This window comes from Poecilia formosa, unplaced genomic scaffold (genome assembly GCF_000485575.1).
Source record: "Poecilia formosa unplaced genomic scaffold, Poecilia_formosa-5.1.2 Scaffold0, whole genome shotgun sequence".
NCBI classification, from domain to species: Eukaryota; Metazoa; Chordata; class Actinopteri; order Cyprinodontiformes; family Poeciliidae; genus Poecilia; species Poecilia formosa.
This window is the reverse complement of record NW_006799939.1, coordinates 1,769,689-1,785,866: the sequence shown is the minus strand read 5'-3', so window position 1 is coordinate 1,785,866 and position 16,178 is coordinate 1,769,689. Positions and strand designations below refer to the sequence as shown.

Genomic DNA, 16,178 nt, shown 5'->3' with positions numbered 1-16,178 from the left:
CAAAGAAACAATTTTATTTGTAAACTGCTGATGCAACAATCACGGTTTTTTTGGCCAGTATAGATTTTTTATTTTATTTAAGCTCCGATTCCACCGATTCCATTTTTTTTTTTTTTTTTTTAAGGATTCTAACACAAAAAAGAGAAACAAATGGTGCTCTGGGTACATATTTGGTTCCATGCACCTAATGTGCCTCATCATTGATTAAAACCAAAAAAAAATTGGCTGATACTAATTTCTAGCCGTTTAGTTCATTTCTATATTAAACATATTGCACGTATCTTGACAGTTTAACAAGATAATCACATTACATCCTTTTAATTTTAGTCTTGTTCCAGAAACTCCTCCCATCCCCAAATTGTAGAAAGCTGGTAGTAGGATAACATTACATCTTAGACAGTGTTGATGAGGTACCTTAAAGATTCTGAAAGCAGTCATCCAACACGTCCTGCTTTGTTCGTCCTCTGCACACAGCATCCTCAGCTCCTTTGTTTCTCCTATGGCTTTATTAAGCTGCAAATGAACAACATGTAGAGTTTAATCTCATGGCATGGTCAACTCCCTATTTCTAGCACATGTGCCTAAATGATCTACTTTGCTCATAGATAATTTAAAGGTAAAGCATTTTTTTTTTAAAAACCATTCAGGAGAGACAGGTGAGAGTTGACATTTCCCAGCTCATAACATTTCACACTTTCAGCTTCCCATAATGACATAAAATCAGCTTCATCTGACTTGCAGTGTCTGACACTCACTTTGAAACAGAAGGTGTAGTCTGTGGGTGCACCATGTTGCTTTTTGCCCGTGATGACAGTGAAGATACTGTTGTCCTCCAGGTCTGCTAGCAACTGTAAATATCTGGGCTCCTGGAGACAGAGGGAATAAAGTCAGGAAAGGAGGGCGAGCATCGGCCGCCGTCAGTAATCTCTTCTCCTCGGATTACATTTACCTTTGAGGTTCCTCTCGTGGAGCAGTAGAGTCCTGAGCGGCGCAGGAACATGTAAACCTTTTTCCAAGACTTCCTGCCCACGTCTTTCATGTACAAATATCCCTGGATTTCTGGGCAGGTGGTGGGCGAAAGGAAGTTCTGAAAATGGAGCAGCAACATTTTTATTGTTTGACTCCATCTGAAGCCTTTAAACCCCATTTTAGCAGCAGGTAGCGCAAACAGAAAGAACACAGAGTAGTCTGGGGTCTCTGTATAAAAGCATACTTTGCTACTGTGTGTAAAAGAAAGAGGGTCATTTATCTACATGTGAAAATAACATTCACTTTAAATGCTTTGTGTTGACAATATGCAAGTATACATATAATAAAGTAGAATCTTATTGAAAATGTATTTCTGTAACTCAATTCACAAATTAAAACATATTATATAAATTAATATGAATACATTGATGTTTTAAAGCCTTTATTTCTGTTTGTTATGATGTTTCTTTTTTTGCTTGCAGGTAATGAAAACAATATTCAAGATTAGAATATTACCATTAAAACATTTTTAATACAGAAATGTATTAAAAATGAACAGTATATTTAATAACTGCTCAAAGGTTGTTATTTCAGACGGTATGCATATTCTGACTTATTGAATATGACTGCATATTTATTATTTAGCAATTTATTAATCCAGAGATGGTTAATAGTAAGAAATATAGCCATGCAAAAGACATTATAGTAGGAATCTTAAATATTAACAAAGAAACTTTGACCTGAGATCATGGATATGATTAGGATGAACATTAGACAGACTAAATGGTGATAAGAATTACATTTCACAGACAACATGTGTATAGATGTAAAATAAAATGTCATACACTCTGTGTGTAAAATCTGCGTTTTGCACAGGATATTTACCAGCCACATAAAAGTCGATCAATTTTTGTTTTTCTTTAAACGTTACAGTTTAAAAACTAACATTTTCTACAAGTCAACACTAAGATAGCAGAGACAGCGCTTGAGTAACTGAGTTTTCTCTGTATGTACCAGAGCAATGCAGCACTGCCCCTTTCTCGCTTGTTACGGCTGCATCTGGAACGCAGACCACTAAAGACTGAACCTGAGCAACTCATCAACTGGCTAATGTCAGCTTGATATATTCTGTTCCTGTAAAAAGACTACTATGGTAAAAAGGTATAATAGTCTGTTCAACAAACATGCTCCATTATAAACTACTCATCAAGGTTTTGCTACGTATTTTTCATTAGTTTCACATATCAGTTTCAAAATAACAAATAAATTAAAGGAATGTGGCCACGATGTACATTTTTGTGTAAACACTGTGAAGTGGCTTATCGTACTGTTAGAGCCTTGCAGCAGCCCATGCTAAGCTGTTGTGTACTGCGGTGCTGAGTGATATCAAGGGTTTTCTGGGGCCGTCTTAAGTGATAGTCGAATGTGCTCTGCTGTCATCGTAATACCAGAGGAGTGAAATGTATTATCTATAAAGCAGAACAGTTATTTAGAGACTTCCCGTCTCGCTCTGACCCAAATATCTACAGGGTGATTCTAATTTAATTTATTTAGCTCTACGAATACATTTATTGGTACTGGAAACATGTTTGGCGCAAACGATGCTCCCACAGGAGACCACAGCACAGCTGACAGAACTGGCAGCCACAGCTCTATCAGGTTTCTGCACACCAAAGATCTTCCTACGTTGTAGAAGGCCTTAAGTCCAGTTTGGTTTTTTTAGCACTAAGGGCTTGTATGTTACCTTGTAGAACTATCCATAGCCGTCGATCTTTTCTGTACAACTGTTTAAATGTGACATTTATTGAAGAGAGACAAAAAGATGGCCACACAAAGTCCCTACCCAGCTGAGGAACCGAGTAGTTCTGGTAGAAGAAGGGGAATTAGTCAGAAATCAAACCTGAACTTTAATCAAAGCGTTCATATGTTAAAATGACCCAAGTCGAGACCACTCCAATCCAAGTGGGGATTTGTTGGCAAACCCCCACTTGTGATTTGTTGTAAAGTTTGCTATTCGAAGACATTCAGTATCCAATCTCTAGTGTAGGGCTCATTGTACCAAGGAGAATATGCAAACAAATTTAGCTTCTCGAAGTGTATTATATTGGATATTTTTGCCAAAAGACATACAGCAGTAATTCTAGTTAAAGGCAAGTCTACAAAGTATTGCCACAGGGTTGGTAATGTTGAACTATCAGATAAAATCCCAATTAAACACAGTGATGTTTTATATTATCATATGTCAAAATCTAAAAAGAAAAAAAAGCTCAAGATGTATAAACACTTTTGCTCATAGCTGAAAGAACAGCAAGAAATGAAAGAAGCTCTATTTGTGGTCCAAAGTTGGTCCAAAACTCCCATCTTTGTGTCCTGGGTGTGAATTCGACGAGACCAGATGGGTGAAGCAGGTTAGGTTAATAAGTGAAGTGACAGCTTGAGCTAATAAATCTGATTTGGAACTGTGATTTGCGGCTGTAAAGACAAACTGTGCCAGAAGCCTCTTCAATATTTGAAGCACATGTTCCGCAGTGTTTTGGAAAAAAAAAAAAAAAAAGAATATCATCAAGGGCCTCATGCATTTTCCAACACTGGCCAAGCACACATTCAAACGCAACGATATCTCAAACAGCCTTCTTTCAGAGCCACAGCACCTTGACTTCCCACGGTTAAATATTTCTTGTGTAATATGGATTATTGCAGCCACCTGGATGAGCTCAGTTCGGAGAGCGCCTCGCTTTTGTTCTGTGCTCTAATTGAGCGAAAAGATTGTGAATTTAGCAGAAGTCAAACAGAGGGAATTCCTGACACGGCTCCAGCTCATTCCAATCCCTAATGTATGTCGAGCGCCACGTCTCTATAATCAGAAGGAGGGCCAGCAGCTTTCTCTGAGTGCAAAGGATGAACAGAAGGATCTGTTTCTGACAGCTCTCCAAGACAGAGCCAGGCTGATTTTTTTTTTCTTTTTTTCTCTTTTTAAGACCAAAGCCCCTAAAATTCCCAAGAACTGAGAGGCAGCTCTGTCGCACATATGCAGACCTGCACAAACTTCCAATTAGTTAAGGAACTTCAGCGCATTACAAAACTATTACAATCCTTCAAGCTTTGCACGCTTTGTTACATTAGAACCATTGTGTATTTTTGCAGACATTTATGTTCCTGTATTTGTGGTCATTTGGAATCATTTCACCTCAGTAAATCCTCTAATTTGCATATCCAAAAAAAAAAAAAAAAAAAAAAAAAAAAACTTAAAGAATAGTGTTTCAATAGCAGCTTCAAAACATTGTCCCCTAAGTTGGATTTTGATATCTTAATAACCGCTACCACAGTTTTAGTTTTTTTTACAGCATCCCTTCTAGAAAAAATACATACCCCATCATGATGCTGCCACCAACATGTTTTACAATGAGGAAGGAATATAATATTCCTCAGGTTTGCTGAAGTGTGATCTGAGGCCGCACTTCAAGTGGGACTTTATGTGGTTTTCGTTCAGCCATCTTTTTCTTCAAGGCCAAAAGCATAACTATTGTTTATTAACATACTCTACCACATCAGCTATGAAAATCAGTCATGATTTCTGTCTGATTTTAACTCTCTTCTGAAAACCAATCTTTCCAACCTGACCTCTGAGAAAATGTGAAATGCTGGTTTCAATTCATTTTTATGTTAGCTGTTTTTAGTTAACTACAAAGGTTTTAATTTGTTTTAATCCTGTATTGTTTATTTTATTTCATTGTCGTTTTATCGGATATTGCCAGATTTCTGTACTGAGATTAAATTGCTCACAGATTGACTGTTTAATTTTTTATGTATCACTTTTTGTAAATTATCACATAAATTTAGGATAGACTCCAATAAGTCGATGCTTCTAATATTACAAAATGTTCAAGGGTTGAGTCTGTTCTTGCAAGGCAGGGTGTACTTTGCGCTTCAAATGGCCTGATTCCATCCATCACAGGTGGCTGGGCTGTGGTGCGCGTATCGAGACAGTCGTGTGTCAACAAAGGATCAACAGTAGTTATTACTGTTGCCTCTGACGAGACATGCTGTCTAAGGGTCAGGGGTGAGGTGTGCCAGCTTGATTGTACAGTACGCGGCAGGTGGTGACTCTGAGCAAACGACACTGCGTGCGTGTCAAGAGAAGGAAGAGGAGGAGGAGGAGTGACAGTCAAAGACAGACACGCAAATGGAGAGAGAAAGAGAAAGAGAGAGAGGAAGGTTCGTACCTGCAGGAGTTGAGATGGTGGAATTTTATGATCGTTTTCCTGGCACCATGCAACCATGTGGTCCGGGAAAAATGTCTAGCAGAGGAGGAGGAGGAAGGGGACATGTCAGAGACTGTGACAATAATTATAGGGCGGAGGTGTTGTGACAGCAACAGACGTCAAGGAAATGCCATTAGTTCAATTGCTGTCATAGCGTTTCACAAGGGCAACAAAAGAGTTTCTCAAGAAGCAGACCTGTCACAACAGGTCGCACCGTTCAAGAACAGTAGACAACTGCATCAGATTTTGTTGGGGGCTTGGCTGTGTCACTAGTGAGGTTACCCAAAACATATTCGCTTTTACAGACAGTAAGGAACAATCAACACAGCTGTAGTTGCTTTATGTGTTTTAAGATATCTCTATAAGAGTTTTTCAAAAGTTACATTGCAGATGAAGTGACGTCTGGCAAAAACAAGTACTACTAACCAGAGGGTTTCTGAAGAATTCATATTTGGCATAGTTCTTCCTGAAGAGGAATCTACTGTCGCTACTCATGGAGGCCTGGACCTGAACCACCCGCTCGTGGTCTTCTAGACAACGCTCTGAAAACAAAGAGGGCACTGTTTACTTTACAGAATTATTTTTGTCTGAATCAAAACACAAACAGCAAAAAAAAAAAAAACAACAACAACAACAAAAAAACCAACAAAAAAAAAACATATTTCGTAAAAAACTGCTTAGAAACACTGACAACAGCACAAAAGTCACATTATAAACAGAAAGTCACTGGGATTTATTTTCAGACAGAAAGAGAAATAATAATTAAAAAAAAAAAGCGACATAATGAAAGTGAAATAAAAAGCACAAACCCTTACTGTTGGCTGCTCTAAATTTAGGCTCCTGGAACCTTTAATTTCCTATAAAAAACATTCCAGTAGCGTGCGACTCCCCCACCTGTTCCCAATGCAAATCAAGCAGTTTTTTTTCCCACAATCCGCGCCTTGTTAGTCCTCGTTTTAGAAGCCGAACGTCACAGTGTTGCACCGTTACTCTTTTGCACATTAATGGAACACAAGTGTTATGAATGAATAAATGAACAGGGCTGGCATACTCTCAACTTAATCATACATCATCTTGGGCAATAATGAAACTGCTGCCCACAGGGTTCAGAAACTGTGTGAATTAAACCAGAATGCTGTCTTTTTGTGTGTGTGTGTGTGTGTGTGTGTGTGTGTGTGTGTGTGTGTGTGTGTGGCTAAAACAATTTTAAATTACAGGCTGGTTTTACAGTTTCAGGTTAAACCAACCAACCGACTGCTGATATTAAAACCAAAAAGCTCCTAATTTGGGTTAATATAAAGCTGTGATTCAAGAGCAACGTCTGCTCTTGTATGAATATAGTCACAACTGTGGTGATTTTTTTATTTTTTTTTTTTTTTTGTTAAAATCAATTTCCTAAACAGAAACTGAGTCACACAGTTTCTCCACTCTCTCAACTTCTGCTACTCCCTGAATTGGTGGCTTATTTTTTTTTATTGTTTTTTCAACGAGAATCTAATAATTAGGTAAATAACAGATCTTAATTAAACAAAGTACAACAAACAGGAATAAGACGCTGTGGTACGTGATGTCCAAGCTTAATTTTGTTGTTTGCTGTGTGTGTTCCTTCCCTTTCATGCCCTCTGTCACGATCTCTGTACGCTGTCACGACCAATTTCTTCCCTTCCACTTCAGCCTGTCGCCCCATGAGTCAGGCATGTTTGCAGCTGTGACTCACCCTGGCAGCTCCAACTCCCTCAGCCATAGTTGTTAACCTTTTTTAATCGGACAAGTAGAGGTCAATGTTACTTATCCCAATGAGCCATTTCACCCTATTCAACTGCATGCCAGAATTGGGCTGCGACACAGGAACAGGATCTTTTCAAGCTGCGTGCTGCTCCTTTATTGTCTTAACCTATCATGCATTATAGTTTTTTTTTTTATTAATCTTGTATTACGGTAATTGTTATTATTTTTTTTCCTTGGGGTCACAATAACTTATCATTTAACAGCTTTTGTGCTCAATGCCAAGCCTTTGGCCGTTGCCGTGTAAGGCGGGAAAGTACAGTGTCAGCGACACAGCAGTTGTCAGCGCATTAGTGCAAAGTAGCGTTAACTAAAACGTCTTCAACAAAAACAACGAGAAGCAAGATCTAAATGAAAATAATTTTATTTGCTGCAGTGAAGAGACTTTTTTTTTTTTGTTGAGTGTCATGCAAAGCGACCTTTGACGAAGGGTAAATTTGCCACTGCTTCATTATATGTCATTTTCAGAATCCTCTAAACACTAAAATGAGGTAAGCAGCTATTCTGGACGACAAAAGAATACAGTTGCAGAACAGGTTCTTTATAACACAACGACTATAATAGAACCGAGGGACGCTGTGAATGATGTCATTCACAAGAAACCAACACAATCTGACAGCACAGGGTTGGCAGCAGCGATGAGAAAAGCACGTCGATCATGATAGATGGTGAAATATTAGGTTAGAGCTTTGGGAGCCACACTTTGAATAATGCAATATATTTCCTAAGATTTTACTCGCCTGACAAGCGCGGCAGTCTGCACAGAGAAGCTCTCAGACGTTAGCTGTCAGCTTAAGCAGCAGAAATGAAATGTTTTTACACCATGTCTCTTTGGGCGATGTGTTTCACTCCCAGAAACACAACTCCTTTTAAAATTACACCCCTTCCTTCCAACATCTGGGTAACTGCGCAGACATGAGTCCTCCGTAAGTGTTTTATAATCGCCCTCCCCTCTAGGGGAGGCCTGGTTTTTAACATTAAGTTGCCTGAAACTTTTTTGGGCTATTTCACACCGCCGAGTTTAACACAATTCTATCTCGAAAGAAATGCAAACCAAAAAAAATTTACAAGAACAAGCTTCAGGTGTTTTCTACGTTTTTTTTTTGTTTTTTTTTCCACTTTTGAACCTTGTTTGGACTACAGTCACTCTGATGCAGTAAGTGCTTCTATTTTCAGGCTCCAGTGCAGAACTAAAGAAAACCTCTAATGCGAAAGAAAGGTTTTTAAACCCGTCATCAATCATCACCTAGCTGGCGTGTCAATTACAGTGCTGGAGCTATAATGTTACACAGGCGCTGACGGTAGGGGAGTGGGGGAAAGTCGAGAAAGGTTTTGTTACATTACTCATCAGGTACATCACATCTCCTGAGCCGTAACGATCAATTACGATTCTCTTGACCCACTTCATAAAGGCTGAAAAAAATAAAATAAAATAAATAAACTTGGCACTTCAAATTTAAAGTTTGTATTTTGTCAGTGACTTGAAACCTCAAATGTAAGAGTTAATTTAGGAAAGAGTGTCATTTGCTAGTGTGTGGTTCCTCCTCTGTATACAACAAAAAACATTTTATTTCTTTCAATTAGCTCAAAAATAAAGCTACTTAGATGGTAAAAAGGAAATCTGGAGGGTGATAAATACAAACCCTTAAAGGTATATGAATGAAAATCAAAACCTTCAATGATAGTTCAAACCCAGCAACTTCAACTACTTATTTTTGGGTGACAAATCTGATGTAACCACAAATTTAGATCAGTCAACTGCTAGCTAATCACATTTGTTGTACATAGTGTCAAGCACAGAGTGCTGAGGTTAATATGTTTAAAATGATTGCATTAAAATAAATACACAATCTGTATGGAACTGTCACAAGGCCTTTTCTGAGGATGTATCTGTGTTTAACCAGGTTAGCGACAACACAAACGCAAAAATCAGACTTGCTAGCAAGCCAAACTTTTTAACCCGAAGGCAGTTGTTGCAGATGAGCGGCACATCTTAGCTGTGATCGTCAGGGAAAAGGTTTACAGGTCACCTTATTAGATGAAATTGAAAAAGTGCTGCTGCGCCAGTAATGCACGCCTTCTAATTATTAAGCATTTAATTTTAGCTAATTTTCTTGAGCAACACAATTTCAAATTTGTCTAGAATTTACTTCAGTGAGTGAATTTTAGCTGTTGCTCTTGCATAGCTCCAAGAAAATTAAATAAAATTAGAAATGCACCTTTCAAGCCACCAGAGATTGGAACTGGGCAATTTTCCACTTGACTGATCATAATAACCACTTCAAATACTAAACAAACTAGGCATTATTATCAGAGTACCAAACATGTACTTTGAATTTTTTTTCTTTTCTTTGTGTTGAACAATAATATGATAAAAGACATCTGGCGTGAAGCATAAATAGACAAAACCTTGTATATCTTGTATTATGTTTGTATTTTCCATTGGCTTAAAACTAAAAGCTCTGTTCAAAACAAGCAGCATATTGTCTCTTATGTGTTATAGTGTCATCAGAAACATTAATCAAATTTAAGATCAGCAGGTCAAAGAAAACTGGAAATCTGTCATCAGTGCTTCTCCAATTAAAATCTAACCCAGTATATAATAGTTACACCAACATTTCTGGTTGAATTCCCACAGTTTGTTTTGTCTGTGTGCTCAAAAGACTAAAGTGCATTACAGCTATGATCTCAGTCATGAAGGGCTTTTCATATTAAGCACACTAAATACTAAATTTAAATTATGCAACAACAAAAAAATATATATTTTGTAAATTAGAGCCGCTTAGATATAACTCAGAGCAAATTACATTTTGTTAAAAGCTTGTTCCTTACATAAGAAAACACAGATGAGCTACAATGACTTCACTCTGTATATGTTACCCTTGGACAGTGTGCGCTTATGTTATACAATATGCTCATCCACTCACGCTTCAAGAAATGCCTGCATTAGAATATGTGTCTATTCTGCCCACCCAACTATGCAGCCGTAATTCCATGCATGAATGTGGCGCAGAGACAGGAATGCACTTCTGTAAGGCAGTGATAACGCTGCGACATCCTCACCCACCCAAGGGGGCTTGAGCATGGTTTCTTACCTAGTCCTAGCAGTGGGTGGTGTTCAACAAGTGCCCAACTGTTGTCATCCACACAGTGGCTTTTATACACCAGGAGCTGGCACAAATGCCTGACCGTCATGTCGGCTGGAATCTCCACAACTTTGCACATGCCGTCCTCGCTAAAGATCTTCACAATCTGAAAAGAAGACGCAGGGGGCAAGGTTAGAAGAAATAGAGTGACGACTGTTTTAGTAACACGGATTGAAAACAGGGGGAAATAAAATCTGAAACAAAAGTTCAACAGAGCTGTCATATACATTTGTTACTTAAGTTCAATCAATCAAAAATGTTTGGAATTATTAAAAAAAAGAAAAACACAGTCAAGAAATTCAGTCAAACCAGCCTAATACATGGTCAAAGTAAGCATTTTTTTCCCCCCTTCAACACAACGATAACCTTTCATGAACCATAGCATACAATACACAGGCTTGTCATTATAACACACAATGGAAAAGAACAGATATTCAACACTGTGTAGCAATTATGGTGTTAGAAATCACAGGCGAGCATCTCCTAAGCCATCTTCTTACTGTAATACAGAGACAAATATACCATAGTGTATTACAAGCATCTCCTCTTTTCAACACAAAGTCTAAATTACTATATATGGACTGTATATATATATATATATATATACACACAAAATTACAGCGTCTAAAGAAAATGTATGGAAAGAATTAAAGAAAAAGGTTCAATGCGGAGCACCAATGACCCTTTGGAAAAGAGGATTTTATTATAAGCATAGTGAAAAATGACTGAAAAAAAACATATTTTACATAAATGCATTATTGCAGCTGACGTATAAACTGCTAAACAGATGCCAACCATCCATGTCCAAGTTACCCCCGTCAGTACCAGATGTGTAACATTTCACAAGTTCTTTTTCCTCCACATAACCCAGAAAATGCATCTGCCAAATACATTGTGGTTAACGGTTCTAAATTTACTTAAATTACGTGTCTAAGGGTTATTTTTAAAAAAAAGGATGACATGCAGGGGCAGAGAATACTCACGTCCAATGGCATAAAGAAAAAAAAAAAAAAAAAAAAACTGGAGCTGCAAATTAAACTAAGCTCGTTAGCCCATAAAAATATCCAGGCTGCCAGCACTTCACATGAAAAATATAAAGGTTACACCAAAATATATATCAGGGTAAGCAAATGTTCTCCTTCCCCCAAGTAAAGCCCTATCTTTAAGCATCTTAGTCTGCACAAACCAAGCCTGAGGCTGTCTATTTTACATTAAAACGGCTCAGTCATTCAGCTGGTGAAATATGATTCTTTCTTTTGTTGCTCTGCTCACATCTTTGATGAAAAAGTGAAGATGGCCAAATAAAGTAATGTCTCCATAAATCTATTGGCTCCAGTTAAGCATGGCTGTACCTCAAAGAGAAACAGACAGATTGTAAAAAAAAAAATAATAATAATAATAAGAGATGGGGGAGCAAAGGGAGGCAGAGCCACCCCAAAGGAAAGAGGTGAAACGCAGAGAGAGAGTGGTCTTACCTCCATGGCCCGCAGCAGGCAGCAGTCCGGGGAACACGAAGGCATTTTTGGAGTGAGTCTGTCTCCGCAAAACTCACAAACACACAGTCCACCTCAGACCAAAAAAATAAAAAAATAAAAAATGCTGCCGCTTTTCTCTCCAGAGACTATAGGAGAAATATGAATCAAGGCAGCTGACAGCTGAGCTGCCTGTGTTACAGCTAATACCTTAGTGTATCCCAAGGCCGCTTGCTGTATCAAGAAAGGAGGAAAAAAAAAAAGAGACAGAGAGGAAAAAAGATGAAGAACAGTCTGGTTGAAGTAAAGCCGGCGTGTGCAGCGGCACACAGGGCACACGGGCAGTAACAGTCAGCGGCTGGATGGCAGCAGGTACAGCGCAGAGCTCCCAGTGCCGGCTCAGTCTGACAACTATCGGTCTTCCTCTCCTTCCTTCCCGCTCCCTCCCCCTCACAAAGGGTTACAGCCTCAGCCACGGGCTCCGAGGCGCACCGAATCAAACCACACACTCACCAACCAATCATAAAGCTCCAGCGGGCTGATGTAATCATTCCCACACAGACCTGAGCACGCAGAGGCGCACACACACGCACGCACACACACACACAACGCACACACACACTCTCCCTGAGAGGCATGCACACTCCAGCAGACACACAGACGCACAGTCATGCACAGACACCGCCAACTTTTTCAGAGCCCCCTTCGAGCTCTCTGCCTCGGTTTCTTTTTAGACCTTGATGCATGAGGGATCATTTGAGAAGGGCGTGGGGCTGAGAGGAGCAGCTGGGGGAGGAAGAAAAGGAAGGAAGGAAGGAGAGGGGAAAGTTTGTTGCTTCTCCTGCCTCCAAGTTTTTTCAGCGAGAACTTCTTGGCTTGTATGCTCTTCACCTCTCCTTGTTCTCTCTGTCTCTGTCTCTGTCTCTCTCCAGTCCTCCTATTCTCCCCTTCCTGCTGTTTAGCTCCGACTCAAAGCAAATACAATTAAGCCAAAGTGGAGAACGACACACACACACCCCGTGTGTTCAGGCGCCTTGAACTTTTTCACGTTTTGTCGCACTACAAAACCCAGGGTATTTCATCGGGATTTCTTGGGATAGACTCACACACAGTAGCATAGGCCTGTGGAGTGGAAGTGGAAATGACGCGTCGTTTTAAAACAATGTTTAAAACGGAAAATAAAGATAAAAAGTGTGAGTTTCATCTCAGCATAAATGTGACTGTTTGTGCGAAAGCCACAAAGTGTATAGCCCAGCCACAAAGCAGGGTTGGGCTATAGAACAATGTTCCAAGACTTAAACATTGCATGAGGCACTGTTCAACCTGTCACTAAATGGAAAGTGTATGACACACCTGCAAGCCTACAAAGACAGAACTGTCCACCTAAAGTACCTGTGAAAGGAGAGTCTTAACCAGAGGAGCAACCTAGAAACCAATGGTAACTCTGGAGGAGCAGCAAAGATCGTCAGCTCGGCCTGAAAAACGTCTTGACAACACAGCTACACAGGGGAAGTGTTATGTGTTTCCCAGTCACATTGTATCATTTTATAGTACAATCAAGTAATGCTGTACTTGACTTAAAAGAAATCTGACTGCTCAATTTAACGCCTTGAAATTGGGCTTTTGTCTCTTTAAGAAAGTCTTGCTCTTTCTATTCTACGGCCTTAATGAATTTATCACAACATTGTTCCTCTATTAATCCTTTGCCCACAATTTTACCAGTGTTGCACTGAGGAATAGTTTACTGAGTTCAGCATATGCGCAGTTCCACCAGGTGAAGTTTGCTAATTGCTGCTGGCTAGTCTGAAGGAGCTGAGTGGAGGCGTAACAGGGGAAGGGAGCTCTGTGTGGCTCTGTGGCTCAGAGGAGGAGCTGCGTCGCCTAGAAGGAGGTGCTCGAACCGACCAGACATTTTGCACAGCTAAATAGTTGCATTGGAAATAAGACCGGTATTTGTATTTGTGCAGTCGTGATTGCTGCGACATGCAGTCAGCCGTTCAGTTTACCAACAAAAGACTAAGAAGTTGTAAATAGTTTGTCATTGTCACTTTGTTGTCACAATAAGTACCACGAAATATCATTTGGCTGTAATTGCAACAAAATATGACTTAACAATGTATTGACTCAGGTTTACAATACAAACGAATGTTTCCTAGATTTCAACTTCTGAAAAAAAAAAGGATGTATCGTTTCCTTTCTACTGCAACAACTTTATGTTAGTCTGTCACACAAAAGGACATAAAAATTTATGGTGAATGTGAAAAATAAGAATGAGTTCTAGGGAGTATCGGTACTATTTCAAGGTCCTTTATTCTCCTTTTAAACTCGTATATTTAACACACCGGCAGTGAATGGGCCAAAGTCTTGATGTGCCACGTCTGGAATAAAGTTACAGTAACTTGGCTGTGTTCATTTGTCAGGAAAAGGTGTGTACACGAGTGAGTGAGTAGCATTAAAAAAAATAAAAAAAATAAATAAATAAAAAAAACTTTTCAGAAATTGCATAACAGTGGCAGCACAGGTAGTAGTCACAGAGATTCCACTGAATTTCCTTCAGCAGGAAGCTCTGAGTAGAGATGCTGGCAGAAACAGGAAGGGTTCGAGGCAAAGAGAAAGAAGGCTGTAAGAATACGCATGCACTGAGGCACGTATGTGTGGGTGTATGTGTGCGTGCGCGCGCGTGTGTGTGTGTGTTTCTGTGAGACTGTGGGACAGGGGAGAGACTGACACAGACGGATGTGAGAAACGAAGGAAAATGAGTGGGAAGAAGAGGGAAGTGCGAGCGAGAGACGCAGTCTGGTGACACACTGCAGCAAAATGCGGAGCATGAATGCCGTCCACTGTTAACCACATATCTAGCCTGCACAGCTGCGTTCCTGCCCACCCCCTCTCTGCCACAGCACTCGCACTAGAACGGACGAGCACACACACATGCACACAGACACACACACACACATGCACGCACGCGCGCGGGTGCACACTCCCAGGTCTTTGTCACCGCTTCTCGGGAAAGGGGGAAAGCCCAAGCAAGGCTGCAGGGAAGACATTGCAACATACATTCTAAAACAATCTTTTATTCAGTTCTGTTGAGAGAAAGTAAGACACATGAACTGAGACCATTTTTCTTATCTTTTGAGAAGAAAAACAATCATAAAAATTCCTTTTTGGTGGCAATTTTCTACAGGTTTAAAGAAACAGGGACCTAACTTATCATGGCAGGCTCAACAAGATTAACATGCATTTTTATTTAAAATAACACCAAGAATTGCTACAGAGCAATACATGCATCTTTAAATTAGTTTTTCTACAATGAAGACTGAAATGTTGCTCATGTTCAGGATCTGGTCCTGCTGTCATGTATAACAAACCAGACAGGGATCTGCAACAGGTACAACAGAGAATAAATGAAGAATGTACAACTAAAAGCATACGGCTCGTAAAAACCTTTTGATCTGTTTCCTTTTATGTCGATTAGCTAATTTAATTATGCAATATAAACACAAAATCCCCATGTAAGCAAAGTCATACCTTCCTAAAGCAATCTATCGAGCAGGAATTGGTTGTGTATTATCATGACAGGCATGCTGCAGCTGAAATAATGAGCCATTTAATTTCTTGGACACTCTGTGAAAATGTAATACTGTTGAAATACATATTATGTAACTGTAATGCAAAAAGAAAGAGATGAAGCTGGCAAATAGAGACATGAGCGGTGGATGGAAAAAAAAAAAAAATCAGGACAGAGTGTAGGCAGCAGGCGGTAGGAGTTATCAGAACATAAAAGATGTAATTGGCCACCATGAAGTCACCCACGGGTTTGTTGAAAAGCATTCTGAGGGCTAATTTTGGAGAAAAGGTCGATTTTGGACAATTGTCATGCCTGTGGAAATTTCCAGTTGATAGCGTTAGTTGTATTGAAGAAACATGTTTTGTGTTAAGATGTCCTGAGGCTACTGAGTTCATTTTGAACTCAATAGCACTTTGAACTGCCTTGTTGCTGAAAATGTGCTGTATGAATTAAATTACCTTACCTTGAATAGGCTGAGCTACTCAGATCCGGACCATTGTCCAGCTTGTGTAAAACTAAAACAAGTCTATCTTTTACAAAGCTTTAACTCCACATTAGTCTTGCTTGACCTGAGCTGACTGATGACTACTGGCCTGTATGTCATTAAGTAGGCCTTTGTATCGTCCTACAATATTGTAGGACAACAATATTGTCCCACAATTATTGCTGTAGGACAATCATTTTGTCCTACAACAGCTCCTTATACACAGAGTGATGCCGACTCTGTTTCTAAGAAATAATTACTGACCGAAGAAAAGACAGTTTTGACATTTAGAATCTGCTGAAATCCTAGTTTTGAGCCTCTCAGAATCACACTGAAATTAAAGGATCCGTGTGAGAAATACAGAGTTAATATACATTACATAACCAACATGTGATGAGCTATATTTTGGGTGGCAGAAAACCATAATTTTAGATGTTTGATGTGCGTCTCTAACTATACAATACCAGTAAAAAAAATATAAAAATTAAAAAA

General features: G+C 39.4%; 1 protein-coding gene across 2 annotated transcripts in view; it reads right to left on the bottom strand.

The window, feature by feature from the left end:
• Nucleotides 1-16,178, bottom strand: part of LOC103133410 (growth factor receptor-bound protein 10-like) — a 70,341-nt gene that overhangs the window by 7,622 nt on the left and 46,541 nt on the right. For both annotated transcript variants that reach the window (XM_007545222.2, XM_016669390.1), the window contains exons 6-11: nucleotides 10,112-10,268; nucleotides 5,658-5,773; nucleotides 5,193-5,267; nucleotides 950-1,087; nucleotides 756-866; nucleotides 415-513 (exon numbers count right to left, since the gene is read on the bottom strand). In XM_007545222.2, the coding sequence (XP_007545284.1) occupies nucleotides 415-513; nucleotides 756-866; nucleotides 950-1,087; nucleotides 5,193-5,267; nucleotides 5,658-5,773; nucleotides 10,112-10,268 (696 nt within the window). The remainder of the gene's footprint in view (nucleotides 1-414; nucleotides 514-755; nucleotides 867-949; nucleotides 1,088-5,192; nucleotides 5,268-5,657; nucleotides 5,774-10,111; nucleotides 10,269-16,178) is intronic.